At 31.0% G+C, this 15,514-nt stretch overlaps 1 protein-coding gene across 1 annotated transcript in view; it reads left to right on the top strand.

The window, feature by feature from the left end:
• Nucleotides 1-15,444, top strand: part of LOC105622969 (DTW domain-containing protein 2) — a 23,302-nt gene extending 7,858 nt beyond the window's left edge. The window contains exons 2-5 of the mRNA XM_012204374.1: nt 9,641-9,802; nt 12,265-12,445; nt 13,895-14,097; nt 15,315-15,444. Of these exons, the coding sequence (XP_012059764.1) occupies nt 9,641-9,802; nt 12,265-12,445; nt 13,895-14,097; nt 15,315-15,444 (676 nt within the window). The remainder of the gene's footprint in view (nt 1-9,640; nt 9,803-12,264; nt 12,446-13,894; nt 14,098-15,314) is intronic.
• The last annotated feature ends 70 nt before the right edge of the window (nt 15,445-15,514 follow it).

Below are 15,514 nucleotides of genomic sequence, written 5' to 3'. Positions count from 1 at the left end.
CAATCACAGGCGATCGGTATCGAAAAAAAAAAAACGCAATTGATGCGTTTGAGCCGAGCATTGAAAGACAAACGGCCGCAATACAACGAGAAACACGATAAAGTGATTTTGCAGCATGACAATGCTCGACCCCATGTTGCGAAAGTGGTCAAGACATACTTGGAAACGTTGAAATGGGAAGTCCTACCCCATCCGCCATATTCTCCAGATGTTGCTCCCTCTGACTATCACTTGTTTCGATCAATGGCACACGGCCTGGCTGACTAGCACTTCCGGTCTTATGAAGAAGTAAAAAATTGGATCGATTCATGGATAGCCTCAAAAGATGACCAGTTCTTTCGACGTGGGATTCGTACGCTACCCGAAAGATGGGAGAAAGTAGTGGCCAGCGATGGACAATACTTTGAATCATAAATGTATAACCAGTTTTTTACAATAAAGCCTCGAATTTCGGAAAAAAACGGCGGAAGCAAAGTTGTACACCTAATATCAAAGAAAGAGACTACAAAAGAAAATAGATTGGCTATTTCATAAAATAAACAAAATAAAAAAAACAAAAATATAATAATATTCAATATAATAATATTCAATACATCGATTATTATATATCATATATCTTACATACATCTCAAATCATCAAGGTCCTTCTACAGAACAATATAGTTTTTCTCTTAGTCCGATAAAAAATAATTCCACGAAAAACAATAATATAAAAATCATTCTCAATCCTTTTTCTTTTGTGAAAGATACTGTCTCTTTTTCTTTAAAATTTGCTGATAAATTAATAATCAATTTGTCTTCTGTACAGATTCTTAGAAAAGTTCAATATTTATTACAATTAGACGAAAATTTTTCATTATTTTTCACCAATAAAAAAGATATGATGTTTGAATTTATAAAAAACATTGAACGTTATAAGATTTCCTAACACTCAAAAAATATCAGAAACTTTTCTTCCTATCTAATCATTAATGATCTTTCTACTTTTTTCTTACACAGAAATTGTATTGATGGCATGTTAATCGGCTTATTTTTCTTCATTAAGCGATTTTTAAAAAATAATTCAAATCTAATTGTTACGAAGACCGACAAAAACAATATTAGATTGTATTAGATAAAGATTCATACAAAAAAAAATTAATGAAATACTTAGTGACAGATACATACAATGTAATTAACAAATATCCTACTAAAAAAATTATCAACAAATTAAAAGAGCTACTGACAAGATGGAAAAAATCGAACTACATCTCGGAATCGTATAAATCGATTTTTTTTAGTGATGATATTCTTCCAAAGAGTCTATGGTCTCCCAAAGGTACACAAGCTGAATTGTCTGTTTAAAATCGTTGTATCATCTTGACAATGCTCTTTATATATTTGCAACGTTCTTACACAAAATAATATCTTACTAAAAATATATCACAGCCGCGAAGCTACATCAATAATAATGATCTTGTTAACAAGTTAAAAAATACCCGTAATGACAATGACTATACTTATTTGGACTATAGTTATTTGGATGTGTGTTATTTTGATGACTAGACTTAATTTCTTTGAATGTGGTTTCGCTTTTTTACTAATATTCCACTGAACTTGGCTATAAAGAGTATTGAGAAAAGATGGAATTATATCTCGGAATGTTGTAGTGTTCTCAAGGATGAATTTTTGTTAGTAATTTAATTTGTTCTTGAGTTTACTTTGTTTGATAACCAAATTTATAAGCAGAACTTTGAGACACCTGTGGACTCCTCATTATCGATTATCGCTGATATGGTAATGAATGACCTTGAAAAAAATAGATATAAGAAAAGAAGATGTATTTGATAATATTGAATTTCTGATTAAGTTTTTTATTGTTATATACGTTGATGATATATCGTAGCAGCGATTCCCATTACACAAATCTAAATAATTTTTTTAAAATGTTTAATTCTGTATTAAGATTACAGTTTATAATCGAAGTAGGGGGTAACAAAATTAATTTTCTTGACACAACCATTGTCATTCATAACGAAAGACTAATATTTGACTAGTATCAAAAACCGATTTTTTCAGATATCTTAATTTTTTTATCCAGACATCTTCTCTCACAGAAAAAAAGGTGTAATCATGGGCAAGATTAATAAAGTAATTTTCTTTTTTGATCCAAAATTTTATCAAAAAAATCTTGATTATTATCGTTAGTATTAAAGGATTATAAACAATATGATATTCAAAATTACATTTTATAGTATCAATAAATTTCGCAGTTTAATCAAAGTGCAGAAAGATCCATTAGCTACCAGTTCACGGAGAAACATTGTCTATAAGATTGCCTGCAAAGATTGTGAGGCTTCTTATGTAGGACAAACTGGTCGACAATTACATACACGCATTTCTGAACACAGAAATCATATTAGAAGAAAAACGATTTCCTATTTGATCATTACAGACCACAGGTTATAATTTTATCATGAATTCGATTAGGATAGGATGCAAGTTTGGATATAGAAAGGAATTATAACAAAAGATTAACATCCGAAATGCTACATATAAAAACAAAAAAGGAGTTCAAACTTCCAAACAGATACGGAAGGTTTAGATTATACGTCAGTTCTTTACAATGTAAAAATCAATGTTTACAATTATATTTTCGATCGTTTCGGGTCGGTACTTGTATCGGCGGTGACACGTCTTGTTTCTCAGTGTAACCAAAGAGTGAACAACTGTGATAGTTCGAGCTACTCATTTGATGAAAAAATGTATTTGGATCATTCTTATTATTTTATCATATTACTCAAATAAGTTTTATATTCAATTGGTTGACTACTGTATGTGTATGTGCAAGTTGCATCAATTCGACGAGGATCAATCTATTTTCTCCTTGTTATTTCTTTTTTAAAAAATAAATTAATATATATCCTTGATAGTCTCATTCCTATTATACATATCTTCACTTTATAAGAATTATAATTTCTGAAATTATAATAATTCATTTAAATGAATATATGATATAATAATTCAACATCTTAACATTCAGACCGTAGTGGCGCTTCATATTTAAAGTAATATAATTATTTGTTTCTTTTTGATCAATAAACTGGGATAAGGAATCTTTTTGATATGTTGGATGGTTAGCACTATGATTGATACACTACTTTTGAACAGGATAGTATTATATTAATTTTGTTGAGAATGACTTTAAGTAAATCGAAATGCGTACGGACTTTATACGGACATCATATTCTGTTATATTAAAAATAAACTTTTAAATATATCCATATATTGTTATACTTACTTGCACACCAATTACCGCGCTGATTCCTACTTCCCCTTACATTCTTGTCTTTAATTTTTAATTATATTAAGGAGTTCTATAACATTAATTATTGTTCTCATTATTGTTTAAAAATTATGTAGAAAATAATTTGTATTTCTAAAGCATAGAATATATTTTTATAAAGCAGAGAATTTGCTTTTAAAAGAATTTGTGTAATTGAAATAGAAAATACTTATTCTAGCCTCAATTACATGTTGTGCGTGATCGCGACACATAGATATGTCTAGTCGTGTCGCTGCATCTTGTCGCTACAGATTTCGTAATCTCAAGTCATCAACTTTAACGTTTAATATCTCGGAATCGCGGAAACGACCTTTTTTTTACAGATTCTTTCATTTCGAGCAAAAACGCATTAAATTCATCAAAATCAGAGGTGCAGTCCGTATTAAATAATTACCGTTTTTTTAATTAAATAAAGAGAATATATACATATAATTTGTATCTTCCTAATAGCAAGATATTGATCGATATGAACCTGGCGCTCAACTTTATCAAAAATAAAAATTAATACTCCAGGCTGTTTGTACTTCGTTTGTACTTGTTTGTATCGATCATTATTTCGTTTGTATCTCAAACAGTTAAACAATTCGAAAGAGGATCGTTTGTACCCGTTTGTACCTCAAAGGGTTCGGAGATACAGCGCGTTTCAGTTTTTGCGCAATCTCTATATAGTATAATATCTCCAAACCTATATCTACAAACGGGTACAAATGATTCTCTTTCGAATGCCGTTGGTCCCATTTCGATATCTTTAAAATTCGCTAAATTTGCTATGTAGGGGTTGCGCAAGAACTGAAACGCGCTGTATCTCTGAACCCTTTGAGGTACAAACGAAAGTAAGAGAGATACAAACGGGTACAAACGATTCTCTTTCGAATGGCATAAATGAAATTAAAAAATTTTAAAGTTGCGCGTTGGTCATTTTTTATTTTTCACTTTTTGTTTAACTGTTTGAGGTACAAATGAAATAATGATCGGTACAAACAAGTACAAACGAAGTACAAACGGCCTGCAGTATTAATTTTTATTTTTGATAAAGTTGAGCGCCAGGTTCACATCGGTAAGATATTGTCTATTTAGTCATTCTTAACGAATCTAACGTCTTCTGTCATCGTAAAAATGATGTGAATTTGTCACAGTCACATAACGTCAAATAAATCAATGTCAAAAATATGTCATTATTTTCATATTATTTTCATATTATTAATGACATAAATAAATGGCATTATTAATTAATCACTAATAATTTTACCAATATGTCATAAATTAATCGTTTATCTGATGTTAATAAATGTAACATTGTGAATACGTCATAAATAAATGACGTCATTAATTGGTAAAAAAGATAACTCATTATTACATCTTAAATAGATCATATGACGTCAATAATTCAAAATGACTAACTGTAGTCAAAATAACTAGTTTGCGTAGCCCAAGTATGCAAACGTGACCATAGAGTACATGTGCAGATATTATAGCCGACGGCACATGATGTTTTCTTGTTGGATTGCTAGCTGGATTAAAATTTTGCCTTTATATTGGCGATGCTAGCACTGTCAGCACCACAGCTAATACGGTGACATTTTAATCCAGCTAGCAATCCAGCGAGAATCGCATATTTTTGTGTTACTTTAAATGTGCATTGTATTGAAGAAGAAGAATCCAGCAAAAAAATAACATATCGTATGCCGCCGGCTTAAGTCGATGTGACAGATTTCTTGACGTCTCTAACGTGAATAATTATTAATTTCAACGATAAAACTAAAGGCTTGTTCTTTTTGGATGAATTTTACATCAGTTCATCTTTCTTCCTTTTCTCTCCAAGAGAAAAAAAATGAACTGTTGGCATAAATTCAGTAAAAAAAAAACAAGCTTTAAAGTACTAGCTACTATGTAGGTATTCTTCATAGACTTATAAGATAGACGGAGCATTCATATTAGGTGTGTACAACTTTGCTTCCGCCGTTTTTTTTCCGAAATTCGAGGCTTTATTGTAAAAAACTGGTTATACATTTATGATTCAAAGTATTATCCATCGCTGGCCACTATTTTCTCCCATCTTTCGGGTAGCGTACGAATCCCGCGTCGAAAAAACTGGTCATCTTTTGAGGCTATCCACGAATCGATCCAATTTTTTACTTCTTTATAAGACCAGAAGTGCTGGTCAGCCAGGCCGTGTGCCATTGATCGAAACAAGTGATAGACAGAGGGAGCAACGTCTGGAGAAACGGCGAGTGGGGTAGGACTTCCCATTTCAACGTTTCCAAGTATGTCTTGACTACTTTCGCAACATGGGGTGGAGCATTGTCATGCTGCAAAATCACTTTATCGTGTCTCTCGTTGTATTGCGGCCGTTTGTCTTTCAATGCTCGGCTCAAACGCATCAATTGCGTTCGATACCGCCTGTGATTGTTTCAGTCGGTTTTAACAGTTCATAATACACTATGCCGAGCTGGTCCCACCAAATACAGAGCATGACCTTGGACGTCAAAATCATCGTTCTTGAAGCGTTGAAACCACTCACGACACGTTCTTTCACTAATAGCGGCCTCACCATAAGTATTTGAGAGCATTCGATGAGCCTCAGCCGCAGATTTCTTCATATTGAAGCAAAAAATTAAAACCTCCCGCAAATGACGAGAATTTGGCTCTGAAAACTGACATTTTCAATCGAGAATAACTTTATGATGCAGACACAAATCGACTAATGTTTCTATGGGGTTATGTTGACAGATGCTTAAGTTTATTGTATGACGTCTATGATCTATTTATTTCGATCACCACTTACCGCTAAAGCCATCTATAGAAAAACGGCGGAAACACAATTGTACACTTAATACAAGAGAAGACAACATTGAAGGACAGCTCTACTCCAGACATAGTTTTTCTCTTTTATAGTGAGCGATGGGAGGCCAATCAGCTTGATCGGAAGGCCACAATTCTCGAACGTCTATCTTTGTTGCTCTCGGCCACTTCCCAGCTTGCCGCGGCGACTAATCAATTCACCATTAGAAAAAAAAACTACTCCGCGATTATTTCTTTCTCTTTCTATCAAGTCTTCAGCTTCTCTCGTATGAATGCTCCGTCTATCTTATAAATCTATGGTATTCTTAGAGTGATATAAAGAGAGTGGCGCCAATTCATGTGCCTAATGCTGATTGATTCCGCTATTAAATGTCCTTACTATTAGTTAGGAAGAAGACAACATTAAAGAAAGAAGAAATTAAAACGAGGAATTGTGTCATATAAATATCTCAGATGTAGAACACCAAAATAAATGACGATTTCCGGCTAATTGGCGTTCATTTTCTTCTCACGTGGCGAATGCCCACGTTCAATCAAGACGGGAGTCATGTGATCAGTTTTCTCCAATTTTTTTCATGCCTATGAAGCTTTGATATCCATGCTTAATCAGGAGTCACGTGATGTAATTTGCCACTCTCTCTCCCTGTGGGGTTTTTTATTCTCTTTACCCACTCTAGGTATTCTCATCCGCCATTTTTTAAATTTCACTTGATTGTTATAATATAATTTGTGACAAAGGTAAATGTTAAGAAGAGCCTGCTCACCTCAAATTTTGATAAAAATACACTGTGAATCGATACGTTTTCATGTAAGAATAAAATTTGACAAGAAAAAAGTGTCGCTCTTTGCAACATCGATTAATTCTTAAAGTCGACGACTATTTGGGTTAGGATTAAAATCTATCACAATAGAGCATTAGAATATAGGTATTCGCAATTTGCCATTTTTAGTCTTTTCCTCACTCCTTGCTCTTTCTCTATTCTAAGAAGACAGATAGATTATGGCTTCAAAATCTTATACTTTCGTTTATGTATGCATTCTATGTATGAATTTCTACCATTTAATTTTTTTTCAAGAGATGAAATATATATATCATTTAAGTGAGAGATAAGTAAATAATCTTAACATAAAGCAGTCTCAAATTGAAACTATATTTAAAAAACAATATATGATTCTAAATAAATAGAAAAAGCTGCAAAAATTGGAAATTTAAACGAGTAAATTTATTTCGCAAAGATATATGACTTGGTTGATGTCTAAGATTCTCTGTTAAGATTATGTGTCCATTGCTGTCGACGAATATTATCCACAGAAAATAGAATCGTGCACCTTTTTCTATCTTATTAATACAGTTCATCGCAACGCAACAAAGCATTTTATAAATATTGTTGCTTTAATATATATAAATATTTCAGTTTTTTTATATCCTTTTTTTTCGTCTTGGGAAATTTTAGTTTTGGGAAATTAAATAATAGAAATTCGTATATAATATCACAGAATGCGTACATAAACAAAACTATAAAATTTTAACAGCTTAGAAGTCGTAACCTATAACAATTAATAATGTGTGAGGAAAGAACTAAAAATGACGAATCCTTATATTATAGTCACAGCAGTGGTTCATTGCTTTAAAAACACAAATTCACTATTGTAGCAAAGAATTAATGTTTTTAAAGCATATAATGAATCACTGTTATGACAGATTTTTTAACCCGATAGTTGTCGACTTTAAGGATTAATATTTCGATTCGCAGAATAAAGCGACAACTTTGTCTTGTCAAATCTTTATTTTTATGCGAAAACATATCCATTCAATGTTCTTTTTAAATCGAAATTTAAGTTCTTCTTAATATAATATTTACTTTTGTCATTAATTGTACTATAACCTATAAATCAAGTAGAACCAAGATGACGGAAAATACCTACATATCTAGCACATATACGATAAATATAAGATTATTGAAATTGAATTTCTATACGTATAAAAGAAATTATTAATAATTATTAGATAAGTTTTCATCAATATATAAAAGTTACCTTTTTATACTCGACGCTCATAACGTTCTTCACTGGCAGAACTACTACTCGAAATACATTAAAGCTATTGTATACTAACTTAATCTGAATGTAAAAAATTGAGATATCTCAATTAATAAAATATTATTTTGACGAAAATGAACATCGAACGTCGACATGAAAATGCACCTTAAATTAAATATTCATTTTTCCAGCATACAAATATAACCATTTATATGGTTGGAAATAAAATTGCGTACTTGTCGATCCGAAATTTTTATAGGTTCCTGGGTTCCTCATGGATCAATATTTCTGAAATTGTGAAAAATCAGAAAATTTATTTTAAATATTTTATGAAAAAAAAAGTTATTATATAGTAGAAGAATCCGCAAGTTAATAAAAATTTGATATATTTTTTTATTATAAATCAGACAAGATAATGAAAGAATCTTTTAAATTAAAAGACAGTTTCAGGTTAGAATAATTTTCCAAAAAAGTCGCTCCAATCCATAAAGATTTCAAATCGACGCAATTTTATAACAATATAAAGCTATATTTATATGCCGAAAATATGAATATTTACATATTAATAAATTCTTATCGAACAATTATTTATTAATAATAAATTTCTTTTTATATGTATAGAAATTTAATTTCGATAATCTTGTATTTAACATATATGTGCAGACGAACAGTAATACAGCCCAATAATTTGGTTGATCCACACTCTATTATCTGTTTTCTGAAATTCCGACTGTCAGCATCCTTATAGCGAATTCGGTCACTTGCACTGCATTAGATTAGTACATACTAAAAGCTTTGCATAAAATTAGCAAAGTTAAATGTAAAAGTATATAAATATTTAAAAGATTAACTATCTACTAATGATATTGTTATGTTATTTAACAAAATATATGTGTATCATTTCATTGTCAAAGATGATTACATTGTATCACTGCATTGAGATATTTTAAAGCAGCTTTTAATATGCATTTATCCAGTGCGAATGAACGAATTCATCATTAATTAAGACTCATTCTATATTGGTCATATTCTACATAGACATCGCAGATTGTAAACTTGTTGCATCAGCCAATCCATGCGTCAAAGACGCATGACGCTTACGATGCTTAAATTGAGACGCTACGAAATGAACATTTAGATAGTAGATTAGATTTCTTTATGTTTCGGTTCGCGGATCAAAGCGATGTTTTTTTTTGTCAGATTCTTTCGTTTTATCGCAATTCGTTTAATCGCGTTGAATAAGCCTAATTTCATGATTTTGTAAGTAAGCCTGACTCCTTTATAAATACTGAAGGGATGCTTTCCGAGATAAAAGACACACTTAATATAGTGTAACATAATGAATCATTACATTCTTGTTTACCAATATTAAACAAAAATAAAATGATTCATTCTGTTACACTCTCATCTGTGTCTTTTACTGAAAGTTCCTAAGAACTTTTTGAGTCTAATATCATATGTATGTTTTCATAGGAGACCAGTACAAGTATGTTGGTGTCCAGGTTTACCGAAACAGCGTCTCAATCCAGCGTCAAGAATAGTAATCCTGCAACATCCAGCAGAGGCTAAGCGCTGTTTACGTACAGTACCAATGCTCACATTGGCATTAGAATCGGGAAAGTGCCTAATTTTTAGGTGAATGAAGTATAGACCACGTTTACACAGCACTCTTAACCCGGGTGTAAGCGCGTCTCGAAACTAATGTTAGTAGGCATGTCATAATTTTGACCGAAATATATTTTCGCACACATATGTGTTATAATTAGAATACATATATGATTATAATTACTATAAGTAATAATTAATAAGAAAACATTCTGATAATGGTTTATATTAATCAATTAAAAATAAAGGAACGTATTAATTACTGGAAATAATTATATTTAAATGATATATCTTTATTTTATCTTTCTTATTTGTTAAAATTATTAATATGTAACGAAATAATATAAGAAAATTATAATAATTTTATTTTTTATTTATAAAAATATAATGGCGAAGACTGATAGAGACAACACTAATGTAAGTGTGCGCGCTACGATCTTTTAGACCGATCGTTATAAACATATCAAATTTTATGTAAATATAAGCATATTTACGTTATCTGTATATAAAACTAACAAAGTGTTTAATTTACCACTTGGATCTCAGATTTAATAAATTAATTGTGAAGTGAAATAAGGGCAATTGATTTTAGCATATATGTATTCATATATTAGGTGTACAACTTTGCTTCCGCCGTTTTTTTTCTGAAATTCGAGGCTTTATTGTAAAAAACTAGTTATACATTTATTCAAAGTATTGTCCATCGCTGGCCACTACTTTCTCCCATCTTTCGGGTAGCATACGAATCCCGCGTCGAAAAAACTAGTCATCTTTTGAGGCTATCCAATTTTTTACGAATCGATCCAATTTCTTACTTCTTCATAAGACCGGAAGTGCTGGTCAGCCAGGCCGTGTGCCATTGATCGAAACAAGTGATAGACAGAGGGAGCAACGTCTGGAGAAACGGCGGGTGGGGTAGGACTTCCCATTTCAACGTTTCCAAGTATGTCTTGACCACTTTCGCAACATGGGGTCGAACATTGTCATGCTGCAAAATCACTTTATCGTGTCTCTCGTTGTATTGCGGCCGTTTGTTTTTCAATGCTCGGCTCAAACGCATCAATTGCATTCGATACCGATCGCCTGTGATTGTTTCAGTCGGTTTTAACAGTTCATAATACACTACGCCGAGCTGGTTCTACCAAATACAGAGCATGACCTTAGACGTCAAAATCACCGTTCTTGAAGCGTTGAAACTACTCACGACATGTTCTTTCACTAATAGCGGCCTCACCCTAAGTATTTGAGAGCATTCGATGAGTCTCAGCCACAGATTTCTTCATATTGAAGCAAAAAATTAAAACCTCCCGCAAATGACGAGAATTTGGCTCGTAAATTGACATTTTCAATCGAGAATAACTTTATGATGCAGACACAAATCGACTAATGTTTCTATGGGGTTATGTTGACAGATGCCCAAGTTTATTGTATGACGTCTATAATCTATTTATTTCGACCACCACTTACCGCTAAAGCCATCTATAGGAAAACGGTGGAAGCAAAGTTGTACACGTAATATATTAGTAATATTTAACTATTAATAATACCTGTTAATAATTAACTTAAATTTGTAACAAGGAATTAATTCCAACGAATTTTATAATTTAAAAATGAATGTTCTTAAATTATCATTTGTTCTGTGCGATAAATCTTCTTGTGTTTGTTCTTAACAGTCTCACAGCTAATTAAGGAGTTTATTCTCAATGTTCAAATTGCAATCATTTCAAAACCATCAAAAATCTATGATTTCAACAAATCACAATTTAATGTTGTATATACCGAAGATGGCTTAATTTATAAATCGAAACGTATGTATTAAAAACCAAAAAATGTTGTAATAAAACTTATATGATAATAATATATGTGAATAGATATATGTGAATAGACTAAAGTCAATTGGGACTATTCTCAATTGCTCTTATTTCATTCCACGATTAATTTATGTTATATATTTTCACATATTATATAAAAAAAACATTAACAAACATTTACGTAAAGGTAAAAATATAATAATGCCAATAAATTGAAAAATATAAATAAAAAATGGAAGAGTACAACAAAATGACCGGTACGCGATCACTCCCGGGTTAATTGATTTAATAACATCTGTAGTTATGAAACTGATCAATTATAACTATTTCTCTGTAGAATGAAATGATTGTATCTATGTACACATCATTCCATTCTACAGAAGTATTCTTAATCGGATTTAATGATATCCGTAGTTATTGAAATTGGTCAATCATAGCTGTTCCTCGGAAGAATGGAACAACTGTGATTGGCCAATTTCATAACTATGATGTTATTAAACTCGATTAAGCTGTGTAAATGTAGTCTGTAATTGGTTCGTTTCTAATTACGGATGTTATTAAATTCGATTAAAGATGACCGTGTGTGTGTATAGTCATAGTTATTTAGCTAAATCATTGATTATATAATCACTGACCATGAGTTTGGATCATATAAGATTTTAAAAAATTATGTTTTTTAAGAGGAAAGAAGTTTCCGTTACCTAAGCACGAGGGCCTGGCAGAGATATTAAATGACGAGAATACTATTTTACTGTACCCATCGCCTGATGCTGTGGCACTGGACACGCTAGATCCAGTTGGAATTAACAAACAGAAAGCATATAACTTGGTTTTGCTGGATGGAACATGGCCACAAGCAAAAGTAAACCATCATGACCATTAATGACATCTGTAAACTTATTAATAAATCAAATAAACTGTTGCAATAGATGTAACAAAGTGTAACAAAAAATTAAAAAAAGTTGAGTTGATTTTTCCTATATTACTGAAAATCTTGTTGACTTTTATGGTCTACTAATTTTACTTGTATTTTGCCTTGAAGTTAACAATAAAATAATTTGATATCTATTGTCAAAAATAGAAATTCCAAAAGAATCGTTTTTAAAACATGAAATTTACAGAATGGACAGACCAACACTATACAATTATAATGTAGTTTGCTACACTGCACTATTTAATAAGGAAGGGCCAATACATACTCGAGGCTACATCTTGGTGCCTAATAATACAATATTTATATACAAATTTTAAATATGTTTTTTGATAAATGTTACAATAGAAAATCCAGTTCTGATGACCTTGACTTTGACATATGTTGCCATGACCATAGTTGCAAGTTTTCTCTTACTTAAAAATCAGAGATTTCGTTTACTTTCTTACTGAAGATCACTTGCGATTTTCAAAATTGTTACTATACTATAATATATTCTTTTAAAAAACGTAAAAAAAGCGTCATCAAATGTTTTTCTTCAGTCAGAGAACTAAAGATTTGTGAGAGAGAACTGTGATCATGACCTGAGTGACCTCCAACTAGTTTTACTTTATGCTTGTTACCTGTTAAAAAGTTATTAATAAAAAATGTTCACTACACGAGGTGAAACGAAGTCTATAATTGTACTGTTCCACATGGGTTTTTGAATTTATGGGTTTTCCATGCGAAACAATGTGTCTACCCTATCTCTCCTCTTGTTTCAGAGTGTATGACTTTCCAGGGAGATTTTCATCGCACTCCTCCTCCCCCCTCCCCCCTTGTCTTGGAGCGTACAACTTTTCATGCCAAGTGAGATTTATTTTTATATTTCTAAATATAGCAGTAAACTTTTTTTATTAATAACTTTTTAACAAGTAACAAGCCTCAACTAAATCCTTTTGGAGGTCACTTAGGATCATGACCTTAACAACATATGTCATGGGCAAGATCATTGAAGCTAATCCTTGTTTACTCATTTTTTACTTGTATAAATTATGTGTTACTGTCGGAAACTTGAAACGCAATCAAACTAAAGCTGAAATAATATCACAGTAAACAACGCATAATTTATGCAAATATATTTAGAGCAAATATATTATAGAATTTACATATTAAATATTGTTAGGCATTGAGGTTTAGCCTCGATTATATTGACTTTTATTTATTTATTTGATTTATTTATATAACAATCTAGATTAATTTATTGTTTAAATATGTAACATATGATTACTAATTTAAACTTTTTAAAAGTATATAGTGTGCCAAAAAATAATAAGACAATATGATAGATTACAATATGATAGATAATCAAATTTTTCTATGTTTATCGTTATTCTGCAGGCAATATATCACTCGAGCCCAGCTCTGTATTTTCTGCGAGCTTGCAAGCTGATCGGAGTGCCGACTAGTGAATACGTGATTAGAACACAGCCAACAGAAGGCTGTCTCTCGACATTAGAAACAGGCGCAAGTGCGCTTTCGATTCTTGAAGGCGATCCCGAACTGAGAAAGAAGATGCTGGGTCCACTACATTATTTGTGTAGGCAAGTATATAAGTTCCTTTCAAATATAGCCATTATATAGAAAATTTTTCAGAATAAATATACTTCCATATAATTGAAGAAAGAAGACAAAAATGGAAAAATAATAAATCAATAACACAGACCTGCGAAATTTGATTCATTGAGATAGAAGTGATTTCCGATGTAAATTTTTTGCGCTGAGTCCTGGCCATAGAAATTGTCTAACACGTCAGCATTTTGAGATATTCTAAAAGTGCTATTTTTTTAACCGATTACAAATTATTCTTCAAATTACATCTTTAATTAACTTTGAAACGTGAGGATATCCATTGATGTGATCAATAAATTCGGATTCGTCATGAAAAAATCTACAGAAATGCATTCATATATATATTTTCCGAAATGATTCCGAAATGATCAAATATTTACAACTACAAGAATAAATTATATTAACATATTCCATGTTCTTTAGTAGATAAGCCGAACACTTCATTGAACTGATTTTTTTTTTAATTTTTACGCTTTGCATCAAAAGATTTTTTGGATCGCTGATTAAAAGTTAAAATTTAAAGTTGTTTTAACTTAAATTATATTTATTAATTTATATTTGTATTATTAGTTATAATTACCATATAATGATTTTTTAAGCTTTGAATCGCCATATTGGATTCACTATTTTGAATTTCTATTTTAAATTTAGAATCAGCAACTCAAAAATCCTTTGATATGATTATCGGACTTTCAACGCAATCAATTTGAAATATTAATAATGCCTCTCAAATTTCCCAAATTTAATCTTAAAAAACTGTAATAAATTTATTGCGAAAAATATTGCCTCGGCCAGAAGTTGAAAGTCCGACAACCATATCGGTACGCAATTATAATTTCTGAAATTAATTCATTTAAATGAATATATATAATAGTTCAATATCTTTACATTCAGACCGTAGTAGCGCTTCGTATTTAAAGTAATGTATTTAATATAAATGGTCTTATTTCCAATCTTATTGGAACATTTAGATTAAAATATCTCAATATTCTGATGTGCAAAATTTCTGTAACTAGATTCGGATTCAGTGCAAAAAATTACGTCGGAAATCACTTCTATATCATAGGATTTTCCATAGTTTCACAGGCTTGTGTAATTATATTCAATATAGTACATAAAAAATTAATTTATGATTAATTTATCATATATGAATGACGAAAACCATTTGAAGAACTGTTCCTTCTTTCAGGTTTCAATTAGAAAATGGTGCGGTAACACATCAGAGCAAAGAATTTCTTATCAAACAGAAAACTTATCCCAAATTAATAGGCAAAAGGCTCGCCAAACAATTACGTATCTTACCGGACAGTACCGCATAATATTAAAATATATTTAAAAAATAAATAGATAGATAAAAAATATCTTTTATGAACTTCATATGAGGTGAAA

The sequence above is a fragment of the Atta cephalotes genome (genome assembly GCF_000143395.1).
Source record: "Atta cephalotes unplaced genomic scaffold scaffold00051, whole genome shotgun sequence".
In the NCBI taxonomy this organism is placed as follows: domain Eukaryota; kingdom Metazoa; phylum Arthropoda; class Insecta; order Hymenoptera; family Formicidae; genus Atta; species Atta cephalotes.
Note: the sequence above shows the minus strand (reverse complement) of the source record. Positions and strands in the feature narration are given on the sequence as shown.